Consider the following 18,736-nt stretch of genomic DNA (forward strand, 5'->3'; position numbering starts at 1 on the left):
TTTCTTTCCATAGTTATGTTTCCAACATCAATTTTATGATAAAAAACTAGATCAGTATTTCAATATTATACCACACTGCCGACATCACACTAATTAATAATCTTTAATGTGCTAATGCTCCCATCTCAGTCAACCTCAAGAGTCTATGTGCCTGCCCAAATAATTGTATCTGAGCCATTAGTTTTGTTAAGAGGACTGAATTATCCTTTAAACAACATTAGTCCCATATAAGATGCATCCTTAAATTTCAAGGAAAAATATGGTTTAGAATCTGTCTATAATGTTGTTTGCCAGAATTTCACTGCTGAGCAGTTTAATGCTATGTAATTTTGTTTTTTCGTTCTTAATGCTTAACTAATGGGTTCCTACTTTTTCTTTTTTTCTCCTAAAATGATTTAATATGAACTGTGCTCTCCGTTGGACAAATATTTCTGCTGTAATTTGGCATGTTTGGCTTGGGAGCATCTTTGAATGTTAGACCGTGAAAGTAGGTCACCAGCAACCATCCATCATATATATTGCAGAAAAATAGGTATTGGGTTAGCTAATTCTTCCATAAGCAAGTTAAACAAATCAACAAGGACAATATGCATCTTGTGACCAATTACTTAGGGATCCTCGTCTGGTTGTTGGACTGAACTGAGATGATCTCAGTTCAGTTTAATTTTAAACTGAGTTTAACATCCAAACACTCAACTCTCAAACTACTAAACTCATTTCAACTCAAAACCTCTTTACATGTGGGACTTACATCTTTTTCAACTCAACACCTTTTTACACACAAGATCCACAACCTTTTTCAAATTTCTATAAATATATCTAAACTCATTTTAACATCCAAATACATCTAAACTCATCTTAAGTAAACAACACAAAACTTACTCCACCGTCTCAACTCACTACTATTCATAAAGAACTCAACTCAACGTCTACACACTCTTAAATAACGTGTGGAAGTCTGTCTCAGAGCCATTAACAAGACTTCCACCTTTTTTTCTTTTTTTTTTTCCCATCTGTTACTGTGTTTAAATTTAATAAATATAATCTATCTGTTCGTGTTTTGGACGGTGATTCATGTGGTCGATCTGTTGGACGTGTCGTGAACGTAGTCTAAAACTAACATAATTAAACCAAAACAAAAATCGATTGCATGTTATCAGAGAACTGAGAAACAATCCATTCGAGTCACTGTTTTTAATAAAACAAAAACAGAACAGAAAAAATAATAGAAAAAATTTTCTTGTTAAGAAAACCAATGCAATCGTGCTCTAAACTTGATCCTGAAATACCTACATTTCATGTTTCTTGGTGAAACTTATGGTGTAGGATTTTTTTTCTTTCCTTGTTCTTTTATTTCTTTCGAGTTTAACTACCAAACTCGGTCTTTGAGAGCATTACGAAAGCAAAATCCAAAGGTCATGTTGTCACGTTTGATCTTTAGGCATATTCATCCTCTGCATATCTTAAAGGTGAGATGAGCTCTTCAGATTGCAACATTTATCTTATCTCGACTTGAGTTATAAATATTTTTTCGACCAGTTCCTCCCAAAGTTCATTGGCTCACTCACTAAATTGCAATATCTCAATCTTTCAAAAACTGGTGTTACCTTTGGAGCCATTCCACGACAGCTTGGAAATCTCTCAAGCTTGATTTCTCTTTATCTCAGCCATAATGATCTCATTGAAGCACATAATCTTGAATGGCTTTTTTGTCTTTCTTTATTAAAACACTTGGACATGGGTGGTGTCAATCTCAGCCTGGCAGTCAATTGGTTGGATACAATTAACATGCTCCCTTCTTTATCATACTCGCATCTAAGTGGTTGTGAGCTCTCTCCATGCCTATCTTCAGGTGATTTCTAATGCTACTCTTACTACTCCACTTTCTGTCCTTGATCTCGCTAGCGATCATCTCAATTCCTCTGTATTCCCTTGCCTATTCAAATATAACAATACCCTTGCTGTTCTTAATCTCTATGATAACAAGTTAGAAGGTCCTATTCCAAATGCCTTGGGGAAATTGAAGGAATGATAATCTTGTTTACAAGGCATGATACCAAAAGCTTTTGAAAATCTTCATCGTTTAGAAGTATTGGACTTATCAAACAACAATATAAGTGGAGAGGTACCTGATCTGACAAAATTCCCTCTATTGGAAGAGCTGAATCTTCACCGCAATCGGTTAAATGGGAGTTTAGCCAAAGCATAAGAAAATTGTTTAAGCTCCAGGTTCTAGATGTGTCTTCAGATTGTTTACAAGGTGTTATCATTGAATCACATTTATGGAATCTTTCCCCGTTACAACAATTGGGCTTCTCATTTAATTCTCTCTTTCATTGAGCTTTAGTCCAACCTGGATTCCAACATTTCATCTCGATACCATAAAATTGAGCTCTTGCAAAATGGGGTCAGCTTTTCCTCGATGGCTTCAAATCCAAAATAATTTTTCATGGCTTGATATGTCTGTTGCTGAAATTTCAGATACCATTCCCAACTGGTTTTGGAATCTCTCTTCCAACATAAAATCTCTCACAACCAGATCAAGGGTCCATACCTTTTCAATGGTTTTCGTTAAGATTTATCAATTTTCCAACATTAGATTTGAGTTATAATTGCTTCAATGGTATATTGCCACTACTTCATTCTAGTGCAGTGGTGTTGAATCTCTCTAATAATTTGTTCCAAGGATCTATCAAATCCATATTTGAGACAAATGGAGCTATATGTAATCTCGGGCAAATGAGCTATCTTGATCTTTCAAATAACTTACTATCAGGAGAACTCCCTAGCCGCTTGGCAGCTATGAAATACCTAATTGTGCTTAACTTGGCAAACAATAATCTCTCTGGGAGACTCCTTGATTCTATCGGGAATCTCATTGAGATTCAAAAGTTGCATTTACGAAACAACAATTTTATTGCAGAGTTGCCCAAGTCATTGATGAACTGTACTTCAATCAAGGTATTAGATCTAGGAGAAAACAAATTATCTGGGAGAATACCTGCATGGGTAGGGACAAGCCTATCACGTTTGGTGGTTCTTTCCCTACCATCAAACTTGTTCAACGGAAAAATACCTTTGTAATTGTGTCATCTGGATGTAACATCTCTTCAAATCTTGGATCTCTCTCATAACAATCTTGGAAGTACTTTACCATGGTGCCTTGATAACTTCACAGCCATGGCTCAAAAACAAAGTTACAAAGTCAGTATTTCTCATGTATATGAGGCTTATTCTGAAGCCTTTGGTGTAAATACTTATGGGAGTGCTTACTCCTTCTACATTGACAATACATTGGTTATTTTCAAAGAAAAGTATATCAACTCTGGGACTACTAAAGTTCATCGATCTTTCAAGTAACAGAATAAAAGGAGAGATACCAAGAGGAATAACAAGTCTTTCAGGGTTGATTGGCTTGAATCTATCTAGAAACTTGTTGACAGGCTTCATCCCTCAAAACACGAATGGCTTGGAAAGCTTAGACTTTCTGGATTTGTCAAGAAATCACCTTTCGGGCATAATTCCCCCAAGTCTGGCTGCTTTGAGCTTACTGAGCTACTTGAATTTTTCAAACAACCATCTATCAGGTAGTATCCCAATAGGTACCCAGCTGTTGGGTGGTTTTGGGCATCTCTCAACCTCAAAAGCTAACCCAAAAGGTGCGGCTTTTCCTCACACTTATAAACTGACCACCAGCCCCTTCTACAATCGATGTCGAACAACTCCAACAATCTCCCCCTCACAATTGGGCCCTAGGTCGGAGCAGCGACAACTCATTTCTCTCGCAGATTGTTAGTAAACCTGGACTCTGATACCAGTCTTGGGTGGTCTTGAGCCTCTCTCAACCTCAAAAGCTAGCTTAAGAGGTGAGACTTTCCCTCGTGCTTATAAACTAACTACCAGCCATTTTCACAACCGATGTAGGACAACTCCAACACCAGCTTCAGAGCTTCAATGCTTCTGCATATGCAGGCAACAAAAATCTTGGTTTGCCTCTTCCAAAAAGGTGTTTGGGAGATGAAGCATCTCAAGGTTCACAAGAAAGCAATATTCAAGAACATGCAAGCTCCTACTATCATCTCTGGTTTGAGACTACAATAGCACTCGGATTCATTGTTGGGTTTTGGGGGGTATGCGGATCGTTACTGTTGAGGAGTTCTTGGAGACATAACTATTTTCAGTACCTGGACAACAATGGAGACAGACTCTTATGTAACAATAGCAGTCAGCAATCAGCATCGACAAATTGCGGAGGAACTTCAGGACTTGAGTGACAAAGGGTTAAGCTTTTGTCAAGATTGACGTGCACTTGTTCTGTGATTGCTCTTATCTTTTAAATATTTAGTATTTACTTTTGATGTTTTGGCTGAGGTTGGGTTGCTGATAATGTATGCTGGAAGTGTTAGCTCCAGACTGAAGGTGGTCTACACAACTGTGCTTTCGTTGTGTTCTGCCTCCTAATTTGTACGCCTTTGTAGATCATGTTAGCTAATCATGTTAAATATTTTAGTGCAATAACATTACTTGTCAATCGGTCAAATAGAACAGCTCTCCTGAAGGTTCGATATCCAATGGTTCTTCAATTTAGTTGATGATTGAGGGAGGGGAGTCATCATTCAAAGAGATATATAGTTTAGTCACGAATTTTACATTTTATTTATTGTCTTAATTTATAGTTGAGTAAAGAATTCAGAAAATAAAATTCAAACCAAGTCTGGAAAAAGAAAAAAACTAATGAAGTGTTGCTAGATATCATTTGGAAACTGGAGTAGGCTAGAATGGGTGACTTGTTCTTCCTTCATGAGGATGTCACATCCGCAACCCACCCACTAGACTAGAACACTTGCATGGGCCTATGTTTTAAGCCAACAGTTTTCACTTGTTCAAAGGTTTCAATTGATGATTCTGGTTTAGCTTCGAGACCCAATAAGTACGCTACACTGCAAAATTCGTGTACCAACGCATTTACATGCTTGTTCGTGTCACCAACACGATGGCGTTCTAACATTGAAGTCAACTTTTCCACAAATTCTCAAGAGCATGTTTAGCTAGACATGGTTTGCTTGAGAAATCTTCCAGAAAAGTTGATTGGACAGAGCCAAGTTGATTCTCACTTCGTTCCTCAAGCATCTATCCTGCCCCTTTCTTTTGGTCTCGAATCTTCTTATAAAGAAGATGGAAGACTTGCATATTTGCTCACAAACTCGTCCTTGAAATTCATAGAGACCTATTGAACTCCACACTGTACAATTATCATTTATGGAGTTAAGTCCTGGTTGCGTGAATGGTTTCGCAAGTAGTAACTTGTAAAATGGATGGAAATTAAACTGGTTGATTTGATTGATTTCTGGCACAGCGTGCGGTGGCTTTATCAAATATTGGAACTTGAGCATTAGCAGATCCTAATACGCCCAAGTTGGGAATAAAAATGAGTTCAGCATGATGACAGATCCTCTTTAGAGATCTTAAGCATTATGTGGGGACAAAAATAATGACGCACGACTTTTGTGGCATACATGTATGACAAAAATTCATAACATTACATTTTGTTGTTCACAAACCATCACCACCATCCTTTTTATTTTTCAAAAGAGATGTGATGGGTTCACAAAAGTAAAATTCACAAACTGACGTGGTTAGAATTGTCACGTTACATTTCAAATCCCATAGAGACAAGTGTGCGATTGATGTCATGCTCGTGCAGTGAGCTTACATTGCAGGCATGAACCAATGAGTAAAGATTGCAGAGAAATAAGTGGACTTGAATAAGTAGAGTACTCACTCTTTAACCCACCAGCGTACATAACAGCATCCATCATCATTCCAATTCTCAAAAGTAGAACATCTATGAGAACTGATTAGATTATAATCTCACAAGGAACATTCACATATTGGTGGAACATTCAAGAAATTGGCAAAGAACATCTCTCTCTCTCTCTCTCACACACACACACACACAAGCATTCAGATACAAGTAATTGAGACAAACAAATTAATATATCAACGAATGGTTGATGCGAATCAATAAAGTACAACATCCATACAACATAGCCTTCTCAGATGCAGACCAGGTAAAATTAATGTCAAACAAAAGAAACTTCATTGAACGCTCTAACTGACCAAGCATAAAGACAATGTACAAGTGAGAAGCATTTACAAAGTAGATGTTACTCGTACCGAGTTATCAGCTGATCCAGTAACGAAAATGGGTAAAGTCGGGTGCCAATCAACAGTTGTTATAGCAGCACTGTGTGGAAGAGTTCTCAACCCATTTCTATGACCACGAACCTGAGCCAAAAAATAGAAACAAAAACTCAGATTAGAACAGGAGAACCACCAGCATCCGGAACAACAGGCATGAATGGATGTTCCAGACCACCAAAATGATCAATACAGCTTTGATCTACTTTTGTTTAGTCTTGTCCATATATTTTTTTGATAAGTGGTCTTGTCCATATACTAACCAAGGTCAATATGTTAACAAGTTACCCTAGCCGAAGTAATCAACCCAATCAGCCGCATGTTTGTGTGGGTTGTAGATGGATGCAGTGATATGTATAGAAATACACATGCATGTGTGTGCGTGTGGCAGTGGGGTGGGGATGAGATCAACCTGATATATGGGCGCTCTTACAGAACCAGATGTCACCAACAGTCTCCTCCCATTAGCATCTAAAGTCATTTCATGTCTACAAATTTTTGAGCTCTCAGGGAGACAGAACCTACAGAACAAAAAAATTAATGTTATTGAGATTCATTCGAAATCTCAAATGCAACGGTAAAGGATGTGCAACTATCAATAAACAACCAGAACATGACAGGTTTTCCAAGCAAACCGCATAAAATACCTTGTGCAATGACAGTGACAAGGTAGCACATAATCCTATATCCAGTCCTAAAGTTGAATTCAACAAATTCTCTCCATTTTAGTATTTACCTGATTTTAGCCTTCCCTGACCTTCACCATAACCATTATGAAGTTTGAAAACTCTCATGTCCCTAGTAGACATTTTCTTCATAATCTTCACATTCATTGAGTTAAATGATTCGCACATACATAAGGTTTCACAGTAAAAATCAAATTTTCAGAAACTTAAAAGCATGAATTCATTCTTGATGAAGTTAGTGATTGGCAACTTTTTCAACTTAGTGCTAAATGAGAGAGAGGGGGGGCGGGATAGGGAGAATCTTTAGAAAGCATAATATAGGAGAAAGAAAAAGAGTTAATGGATACTCGCATAGCAGCATGGCCAAATCAGACCATCCCTACCTATATCTAAGCACATAGAGGCCCCATGGAGGTAGACAGAATCACTCCAGTCCTACAGTTTGACACATGGTGTAATATCCTAAGTCCCACAACACACTGGTGATGACATCAATGTGTACGTAGAAAGCATTTAATGATCACACTTTTTTGTGAAAGCCCAAGAGATGATGACAGCTGAATGTCAGAATTATTTCATCCAGTGAGTCATGACTTGATAATGTAATTCCAAGCAATGCAATTACCTACTACAGTTTCTTGACCATAGAACTTGACCTTGGTTCTGCAAGCTCCATTCAAAAATCTAACACCACAAACTAATTCTGTGAGGTTTACAGTTTTCATAAGATGACAGATCATAAGATTTTATGAAGTTAAAAAAAATAAAGGAGCTAATTAATATATACTTGCCTTTCCATCTGAACCCAAGCTAAAAATGCTTGTCTCATCAGGTCCAAAAAGAATAGAGCTTATACCAGAATCATGTGCAGGCCAACCAGTAATTTGCAGACCAGCAGCCATGTCTTTCACTAGTTAAGGAGATATGCATATCAAATGGACGATCGGTGCTATCATCCTCAGCTCTAGACAACTGTGTACCCTTTCGCTTTGGTTGAATGATTGGGCCATGAGCTGAAAAGAGAGAAAAGGGTCCGGGGGTGGTAATGATGAGGCCGAAGAAGACCTCCAAGAACATGGATCAAGAGGGTCACTTTAGGAGAAAATGAATTTTCCACTTCTCAAGCACATGCAAATAAAAGTTTTCAAAACATGGGTTTTTGCTTCACATGCAAATTCTTTTGAGATGATGTTGAACATCACCAGGGTAAGGGCCATCCAGCCCACCCATAGAGAGTACACTCAGGATATACAACCCCACTCACCAGAACCACATATCAGGTAATCCAAGGGAACTCTTAGGGCCTCTTTGGATGCTAAAACCACCTAGGGGTTGCCCCCTTCCTGCACCCAGCTCTCGCATGGGCGGAGAGTGAGGTTTGCCCCCCCGGGATCCACCCCCAAACACCGGGGTTGGGGCCCCCTGTCCTGGTGCCAGGGGGTGGACCACTGGACAAAAAAAAAAAATCACAAATTCACAAAAAAAGAATAAAAATCCACAAAAAATCCAAACCAAAATACAAATACACATTCAACAAAATACACAACAAATCCACAACAAAAACATCCTAAACTACTAAAAAAAATTAAAATCCTAACCAAACAACAAATCGGTCCTCAGAAAGAGAGAGATAGAAGAAGAGGACAGCGCTGTGGCAACTCGCGAGAGGCTCTGCTGAGGGAAGAACCACGAGAGAGGAAAGAGAGAGGGGGAGCCAGTTAACCCCAACCCACCACCATCAGTTTTGGTAATGAATTTAATTTTATATATATATATATAATTGGGCTGGACTTAAAGCTGGGTGCAGAGGGGGCCAGGCCTGGGCCCAGCCTGCACCCCACCCCCGCATGGGGCGGGCGGGGTTGACTGCCTCAAAAGTCAGAGATGATTTTTTGGTCAAAAATGTATTCGTTCCCAAACACACATCTGCAGGGTAAAAACTCCTTGAGATTTTTAAAAACACAAAAAACTAAAAAAAAAAACCTCCAAATAATATTTAAAAAAAATTAAAAAAATAAATATAGCAGCCACCCCGTAGAGGAGCCACCATAGGCAGTCTGATCTAGCCGCCACAGGAGGCTCGATCTAGGCCTCTCCGTGGTGACCAGAGTCTTGGCAGCCTGATTTGGGCCACTGTTGGTGGCCAGGGTGGAGACCCCATGGTGGCAACCACCACATGTTGGCTGTGCGCTTTTTTCTTTAAATAATTTTTAAAAATTATTTATTATATCCTACCAAAAACTCCGATAAGAAATTTTACAGCATAACATACTTTAAATAGTTCCTATCACTTTTTTGAAACTCTGTCAAATTACAACTATTCATAAGAACTTTTACACCATTCAAGAAAACTTCTTACATCCAAACATCACCTTAGTGTGGAACAAACTCAAGATGTCCAAGTCTTATGATTCATCCCAAGTGCCCATCAGCCAACTGTGCCAAAAGGTCGCAGGAGTGCAAAAACATGTTACATGGATTTACAATTATTCATTAAAGAAAACAGGTCACCTTTTGACTACCATGCTGCACCTTGATGCTAACCGAAAATAGTAAATCTCACGTGCAAATTCTCAATCACTATAAAGCAGACTAAGCTGACAGGCCTTAACATAGTTAAAGGATACCAAACATGTGAATCATTCCATCGGTAGCAGAAGCGGCTAAAATCTTTCCATTGTGATTGAAGCATAGGGAAGTAATTGCAGGTGGATCTTTACCTAGAGGAAGGACTGTCTTCAAGAAAGGCAAAGATCATTAAAGGATGAATAAAAACTCGCAACTATAAGCAAATATAAGGTTCTAAGATGAATAATCACATACCACAGCCTTCCAGGTTTTCATGTTCCATACAGTTAATGAAGCACAGCCCAAACTGTCAATAAAGCTTGAGCCATGACTACAAAGAAAATGAATTCTTATTAATCCCTCTTGCATCCACAGAAAGAACTAACAAAAACTAAGCACATCATAAATAAATAAAAAATGTGAATGAAATAAAAATAAACAATAGATCGATCTCCTTAGCATTACACATGACAAGGCTCAATGTCCTCACAGCCCAACAAAGTAAGAATAGTTTTAAGCCAAAGTTAAAGTCATTTGAACAGCACAAAGCAAGCATCCTACTTCAATCTGATAAAGTGTTAAAATAAAGAACTAATATTTGGTCAAACACAGAGGTGCGGTATTTAGCACTTTCTATATGGAATGTTAAGATTAGTAGGAGGAGATACCCCCTTGATGCTGCCGCAGACACAAAAAGGGGTTCTACAGGGCTGCACTTCAGGTCCAAGACACTGCAACACCATAAAAATGTATGCGTGAGCACAAAGAAGAAGATCCAAGGCATAGTGTATTTAGGAGAAACCTTGGAAATGCTTCAGTTGTGCTGAGATCACAGACAACTCTCTTTGCATCAACATTCCATGCTTTAATACCTCCATCAGCAGTGCCTATGAGAAGCTTTTGTCAAAAAGAACGACAAAGCTTAAAAGCATGTATATCTAATCTTATTTAATTACTGCCATTCCAAGATATGAATTACTTTGAAAGCTTTACGTACCAAGCGGTCAGATTTACACTCCCAGTCCAGGGACATGATCTCTGCCCCACAATAAATGGTTGCATTTCTCGATGCTGGAGTTGAAGAGTCGTATGTCCATATCCTTTGTTAAAAATACATGAAAAGCAATTAGGTAATCATTTTGAAAGGAGCACATAATTAAGAACTTGAAGTCTTGGGTTTTTTTTTTTTTTTTTTGGGGGGGGGGGAATGTATCTTCTGCATCCATCCTTGCACACACACATTTGAATATATGCATTGAGAGGACCTGGGAATCAACAACCCTTGTACAATTAGTCACTTTGTGTCACATACTTCAAGAAAAGTACCTTACTGTGCCATCCACAGAAGCACTGGCTATATTGCTCCCAGATGCAGAAAAGCGGCATCGACTGATCGGACTCGTATGCCCCAAAAAAGTCTCCTGAAAGCCATTGTTTTCTGAAAATTAGAGATACTCCAAGAAGACACAACATGCCGAAGTGGAAAATGATATATATCTAAATATAAAAATTCCAACATTTACATATCAATTCCTAAAACATTTTACCTGAAAGTCGACTTTAACTTCAGGAAATTCATCTTCTACATGAACTTCTTTGCCATTTTCTGCCACAACAAATTTAATTACAAAACCAACACTAAGTTCATGAATGAGGTCCCAATTAGGGTTGTACAAAAACCAACCACACCGGCCGTCACTAATGCGAACTGGCTGCCAGAGTCTGGAACCGGCTGAAACTGGCAGTGAACCAGTCGGCTGGCGGCAGCAAAATAAGAAAACCAATGTCGGCCGGTTCGGTCCCAGTTTGAACCTGGTTCAAACCGCTGAACCGGCCGATTATATATATATTTTATATTATACGTATAGAAAACAACGCCGTTTCACTCCACCCCCTCCCCTCCCCTCCCTCTTCTTCTTCTTCTTCCCTCTTCTTCTTTCTTTTGAATTTCTCTCCTCTCTCAGACGCAGCCCCACAGCGCCACAACACTCCGCTCCCCTCCTCCTTCATAGCGCCACCGATGGGAAACCAAACAACCGAACCAGAAACACACCAACACCGAGGCTGCTGGTTTGCTCCCCCCAAATCGGCCGGTTTGGCCAGTTCTAAACAACTGTAAAACACATCAATGTGGCATCGGTCTTGGACCGAAACTGCACCGACAACGTCAGTTTTCACCCCTAGTCACAATCAACTATAACCAATTGAAGTAATAATTATTGTACGCTATCAGCCCTTATACTGATGCACCGCTAGACTGTTTTGGTTTACAGTTCTGATATCATCTGTCCAACTGGTACATCTATCTTATAAACATGGCACTTCTTGGTAGCCAACATGTCTCCCAATGATTGTCGGGTTTTTTTTATCATTTTCATTACAAGCATCCATGCTTGTTCACTATCCCCAAATTATGTGAGGAGAAAACTGTAGGAACAGAAACATACCAAAATAGGCGCCATCCTGCCAGATTTGACTGGTATCACCTGCTTCACCATCTGCCATACTAAGAACTGAAGAAGTAATTGAGTCATGAAAATATTTGGGCATGGTGAGCTCAGATTGAACGTGGGAAGGTCCAGCAACAAAATCTTGATCCAACATTTTTCCAACCAATCCTGGACTAGCAAGAGGATAGCCTTCCTGATTATCTCTCAATATAAGAGGATCTTCTACATGAACAATGCTTGATGAACCATTAGTTTTTCCTGTGCTTCCATCTGATACTGATGATGCATTACTGAGTTCCAGGAAAATAAAAATAGATCAACATCCAAAGAAAAGCGATGTGTATTACCATGGAAATAAGAAAGACCGGCCATTACCTCCTTAATCGACATAATTGGGCATCTTTTTCCTCCAATAAAGCTTGAAGTTGTGATAACTTAAGATTGAGTTGCTTGATATCCTTTTTGAGACGGTTGGCAGTGTTCTTCTCTGAACTGATCTTTAATAGGGCAGGGAGGCGTGATTTGGCTAAGGATATATTCTTTCAGAACTCAAAAATGTAAAGATAATAACTGGTAATTATTCATGAAAATAAATCAAATAGTATAAATGTGCCTATCTTTTGAGATAGAAGAAAGAGGCCCTAGGAGACATGAAATAGAGGAATAAATTGGAAAAGACGTAACCTCAAGATAAACAGGCTCATCCCTATACTAGAATTCTTATTAATCCCTCGAGCTCACTTTATAATCCTTAAAGAAAAGGTTTTTGTTGAAGGGGGGGAGGATCAACCTTGAGGCCATGAAATGCCCCTTGAATGAAACAATTTGAACATGGCCTGCATAATAACTCCTATAAACAACATACCTTAAAAAAAATTTTTAAAAAAAAAAAAAAAAAAAAAGAAGAAAAAAAGACTCCTACAGGCAACAGAAATATAGTTGGACACAACATAACATTTGATCTTCATTTGAAGTTCAAATATCAAGTTTCACCATCGCCACCAAAGTTCATGCAAGTCATATGCATGTCTAAACAGAGGAACTCAATGAAGATACAATAATACTATCACACAGCCACCAACCGAGGAAGATGATCAACTTACAATACAAAGTAGATGGAATGACTTTCATCTAAATAAAGCTGGTTTTATATGGTATTATTGGAATTGTGTTCCTTGCATCAGAAACATAAGAGAGATGTTGAAACCAAAGTATCATAATAGAAGGAAAGAATAGATGAACAAAATTAGTTCCAAAGGATATGAGTTCCATTGAAGATCTCACTAAAGAAGTTCCGCACAGAAAGACGCAAGGCCTCATACCATTCTTTTGAGAAATATATTCGAAATTCAGGATCCAAGTTTGGGTTCTTTATATATGGAATGGCTGCATCACATGGCAAAATATAAATAAAAGATAAAGTAGTCCATTAGGACACAAAAGACTGAATAAAAGAGATCCCACCAAACCATGCAGTCCAATCCTCGTCCCTCTTCAAAAATTCGTTGCCATTCATATCGAACAACTCTACAACCTTATCCTTCCTTCCTGATTGTATAGCATGAGAGATGTAGTATCGTAGAATAGAGACCTCCAATTTAGACAGTGTAGTAATAAGTACTGTCTCCGTCGAGGAAGAAAAGCACTTCTTGAAAAAGCTCAACAGACAAACTAATTTTTCTGCCTCAAATTTGGGTATGTATACAGAGAATATTAAGTCTAAAATCTTATCCACTTGGAACCCTTTACCGATATCTGTGCTTAATTCAGCCTCAAATACTTGCAGAGTAGTAGTAAATCCTCTGAAGACAAGAAATTCTCTCACAAGTTCCTCGGCATACTGCATATTTTCCATCTTTTTCGATACCTTCAATGAAAAAGATACCCTCAGCAAAATTTACTATTTGCATCTAACAAAAAAATAAAAGAATAAAAAATATGAAATGCATAAATCAGCAAATGGATGCCTTTATATGGGATTACCTAATAGTGCATTACTATGCTCAATAGAAAATTATAGATGATTATACCAGTTTCTCATTCCCAGTGGTTTGTATATTATGTACACAATTTTCTGTGTATACATATGCACGTACTTCTTTACACAGGATCATTCTCGATAACTTATAATAAATTCCTCACTGGGAAAGTAACTGAAGTAGATTTCATTAACAAAAGATAAGCAACAAAATTTAAAAATACTTGATAACCAACTATAAAGTTTTACAAAGAAAAAGTATCAGGTGATGATAATGATGATGGGAATTAAAAAGTTTATTTAATATAATTACAGTAATAAGAAGAAGGATACTATTATGACAACTTTTTTATGAATGATACTATTATGACAACTCAAATGTACATACAAATAACAAACAGGGAAAAAAGATCAAAATGGCAATGCATCAGAGCTTAAACAACAAATGGGTGTTCTAGGCCAAAATGGCATTCATTAGCCTGATATTACAACCTGAGAATGTTGTAGCAAGATGGAAACTAAGATATTTGAAGTAATATCATACACTTCTTAGATGCAATCCTAGAAATTGGACCAGGATGATAAAAGGTGTTCAGCCAGCGTGGTAAAGATCAAATGAATTCAAAGAAGCCAAAACAGTATAAAAAAAGAACTGATAGCTTCAACCAACTTAAGACACATCCAACTTGCTAACAATCAAAATTCAAATGGGTAATTATCCATCAGCACTAGATAATTCTTATAAAAAACCGCATGCATGATGGTTGTTCCTAGCAATGTAAATCACAATCACCAGTTACGTGTTTGGCCTTCTGGTGCCATTATGAGTGTTGCCCACTTCTTGGAATATCAAGTAGTAAAATTTAAGATTGATTATCTAACATACTAGTTGAATCGTAGAAACATGAGCTTGTAATATAGGTACACTCTATATTATAAAAGAAAGTGAGTCTGAACACAAGCCCCTAGGGGTTGGCTCAAGTCGTAAAGGCCTTGGGCTTGAGAGTATGTTCCTCTCAGATCTAACATTCAAATCCCCTTGAGTGCATACAATCTTTAGGGGCCATCGGACTAAGAAATTTTTCCCTTGATTTATCCGAAATTCACTTGCAGGAAACTCCTTGCCGAGAGCTTGTGCAAGACGCTGATCTCGGGACAACCAGTGCCAATAAAAAAAATTATAAAATAAAGCAGTATCAAATTCACTCTTCCTTTGTCTAAGCTTAATGTGATCGCAGTTGCCGTTCCAGTGAGAGGCAAGTACGCGGTGACAGTTCCAAATTTAGTTTTCAACAACTTAAACTTTCGTAAATAGAAACCCAATTCAAATGCATCAAAAGTTAAGTTAGCACTCCCAGATACTGATTCCAATCCCCAATAACCAACTCGGTCTCCAGGAAAATCCTTTAAATTTATTTTCTTCCACAATCTAGCAAGAACAAACAGAATATACGAACTTTGTAAAACAAGATTAATTCAAGTTTAATCTAGAGATCGGATCACTTGATTTTAGGATATATATACAGACAGAAGAAATATATGATTGTAAGAGAATCATAAGGATTGTACCTTATCAAATGACCGAGAGAGATCGGAAATGGAAGAAGAGAAGGGATGTAGGGTTTGGCAGAGAGAGGAAAAGGAGAATTTTCATGAATTAAAAGAGAACAATCGAATTAAGGGGTGAGCTTTGGCTCTTAAAATGTTTACGGTGGGAGGAGGCTGCCCGGGTGTGATTTAACCATAATCCGCCGCTTATGTGCGCCGTGAAGAAGGCTTGAAGCTTCCAGTGTCAGTTGTTACCCGAAATATCGCACTTATGTCCTTAAGTTTCCTACATTTCCCCCCAAAAAACGACAAAGCCATTTTACTCCTCCTTTTTCTTTTTTTTTTTTTTTTTTTTGATTTTCTTACTCCTTTTCTTTTTTTTTTTTTTTGAAAAGAAAATATCAAGATCTTCATTACTTCAACTAGTGTTATGGCCTTCAGCCATTACAAGAGGCATAATACAAGGATCTACATGATAGCCTATATCAAAAGTTTCTTGACTCAATGAAACTATTTTTTTGGCTAGTTGATGTGTCACTTTGTTAGCATCTCTTCTCACATGTTCAATTTTTTAGTTTATATCTAGCAATGTGGCCTTAGTATCCCCCACCAAATAACTTAGTATCTGATTTTGCATTTTGCTTTGTCTCATAGCAATTACTACATGATTTGAGTCCCCTTCGAAGATGATATCTTGCAGGTTCAATTCCTTACGCATTCTTGTAGCTATGAGTAAGTGGTTGTATTAAGGTGGCTAAAACTTCAGTCTCACTGTCTCAAATCACCACTCCAACTCCAATTTTGTAGTCTTCCTCCCTAACAACTACATCCCAGTTAAGTTTGAGCTAGGTAAATGATGGTGTAATCCATTATATATTGAACCGTTGTTGCATCCTCTTGTGCATACCTTCTTACTTATCTTGTGCCTGTTTGAAATTTTGTTGTGCTTGCTTAGCTCTGTTGATTAGCACTTATGAGGATAGGAAACCACCTTAAAAAAACCCATTTATTCCTCTTGTGTCATATTGCCCTTGTTGATCTGCAAATAAATTGATTTCCTCCTAATCTGTTCTGTGAAGCATGTGAAGAAAAGTGGAACCCAAGTCTGCACCTGTAATAGAAGTTTTTTATATTTTTTTGCTTCCTAACCCCAAACATCTTGTGCAGATGGGCATGACCAAAGAATATGAGCAGGTGTTTCAGTTGCCTTTTGACAAATGGGGCATAATGGATCAGCTGTAATTGCATGCCAAATGAATCCTTTGACAAAATTTTTTGTTTGCAACTGCCATATTTGTTTCCACAATTCTCTCTGATCCCCTTTAGTTGAGGATTCCCCCATCTAATTTTGTTGTTGTTGCTTATACAGATGATATGCACTTCTCACAGAGAAGTCTCCTTTTGTTGTGGCTTTTCATACTAGCTTATCTTCCCTAGCACACTGTGACATAGATATCTTAAGTATTTCTTTGACCTCTTCCTCATTGAAAACCTCTCTCAACAATTGCATGTCCCACCATCCCTTGTTGTGATCAACTAAATCTGCAACATTTGCATTTCCTGGTAGAACTCTCATTGGAGATTGAATGTTGCATAGTCCAGTTGTTGGAATCCAGTTATCATTTCACACTTTTATTTTTTCTCCATCTCCTACTCTCCATATGCAGCCTAGTTTTACTATGTTGATTGCTGAGTTTAAACTCCTCCAAACAAATGAGAGTCTTGAAGTTTGGCCTATAGAATGGATGAACTAGGGAAATAGATTGCCTTCATTATTATGGCTGCCAGTGATGATGACTGAGTGAGAAGTCTCCAAACTTGTTTGGCTAGAAAGGCTTGATTGAAACTCACTAAATCCTTAAATCTTATTCCTCCTTCTGTTTTGCTCAAACTCAAACAGTGCTAACTTTTCCAGTGAACTTTGGAATTATTTTCATCAGAATCCCATCAAAACTTTGCCATCAAAGCATTAAGTTTATAGCATAGTGTCTTAGATAATGAAAAACACTCATCATACAATATGTAGGAATAGCCTGAATGACAGTCTTGATTAAAATCTCATTGCTAGCCTGTGACAGAAACTTGTTCTTCTAATTCTCAATTCTCTTGTTGACTCTTTTAACAATGCCTTAGAATTCCCTAAGTTTAGACCTTCCAATGAAATATGGCAGCCCCAAGTACTTTTCCAGATTAATAGAAGTTCTTAAACCAGCAGTTTCTGTGAGATAATTCCTGGTCAATTGCTTAGTATTTGTGCTGAAAAATAATGATGTTTTCTGTCTATTGAGTTGTTGTCCAAAAGCCAGTTCATAACCAGGTAGAATTTGATTCAATCCTACCCATTCTTGTAGAGAAGCCTTACAGAACAGCATATTGTCATTTGCAAAAAACACACGGTTCATCTTTATCTTTCCCCTAGCCAATGGAACCCCTGAAATTATACATTTTCTATTCTGCTTAGATCAGTTTAGCAGCTAATGCTTCAGCACAGATAATAAATAAAAAATGGGATAATGGAAAGCCTTGTCTTAATCCCCTTGATGGTTTAAAAACTTCTTGAGGTACTCCATTGAATAAAACTGAGAATGATGAAGATATACACCTTTGAATCATTTCAGTCTATTTTATATCAAACCCCATTTTGAGCATTGCTTCTTTAAAAAATCTTCATTCTACTCTATCATAGGCCTTGCTCATATCCAACTTCATTGCCATATATCCTTTATTTCCATGCAACTTTGTTTTCATAGTGTGAAGTGTCTCATATGCTATTAAGATATTGTCTGAAATTAGCCTTCCTAGAATAAATGCACACTGATTCTGTGATATAATGACAGGCATGATTGCCTTCATTCGATTGGCCAAGAGCTTTGTAACTATTTTGTACAGCACATTACATAAGCTGACTGGTCTGTACTCAATGATTTTCTTTGGATTGTTATGCTTTGGTATTATCACTAGGTATGTGTAATTAATAGTTGACATATCTTGCTCAGAGTTTAGAAATGATAAAATGGCCTCACATACCTCATCTCCCACCACAGACCACTATCTTTGATAGAAGTAAGCTCCATATCCATCTGGACCTGGAGCCTTGTATGGCCCCATTTGAAAGACTATAGCTTTTATTTCTTCTCTGTTAAAAGGTAGAAGTAACTTATTGTTCATTTGTTGAGTAACTTTCCTTTTAGTTGCATTAAGAAATTCCTCAATTTTAGTAGGCTCAAAGGTTGTAAACAAGCCTTTATAATACTGAGTAAAAGCCTTCCCAATCTAATCAGTATTTGTCAAATTAAGTCCAATCT

The 18,736-nt window shown here is 37.7% G+C and overlaps 1 protein-coding gene across 1 annotated transcript; it reads right to left on the minus strand.

Annotated features, from left to right (window-relative positions):
• Positions 1 to 5,756: 5,756 nt before the first annotated feature.
• LOC109010856 (WD repeat-containing protein 91 homolog) lies at positions 5,757 to 15,687 on the minus strand. Its single transcript, XM_018991795.2, has 16 exons — positions 15,453 to 15,687; positions 13,370 to 13,772; positions 13,169 to 13,291; positions 12,281 to 12,422; positions 11,903 to 12,195; positions 11,003 to 11,061; positions 10,782 to 10,876; positions 10,453 to 10,555; positions 10,258 to 10,352; positions 10,124 to 10,186; positions 9,711 to 9,786; positions 9,515 to 9,623; positions 7,679 to 7,791; positions 7,513 to 7,571; positions 6,614 to 6,722; positions 5,757 to 6,288 (listed from the first exon to the last, which is right to left on the minus strand). Exons 2-16 carry the CDS (start codon positions 13,758 to 13,760, stop codon positions 6,154 to 6,156), a joined length of 1,965 nt encoding a protein of 654 aa, XP_018847340.1. The 5' UTR covers positions 13,761 to 13,772; positions 15,453 to 15,687; the 3' UTR covers positions 5,757 to 6,153.
• Between the last annotated feature and the right edge of the window lie 3,049 nt (positions 15,688 to 18,736).

Source organism: Juglans regia, chromosome 13, assembly GCF_001411555.2.
Source record: "Juglans regia cultivar Chandler chromosome 13, Walnut 2.0, whole genome shotgun sequence".
Lineage (NCBI taxonomy): Eukaryota > Viridiplantae > Streptophyta > Magnoliopsida > Fagales > Juglandaceae > Juglans > Juglans regia.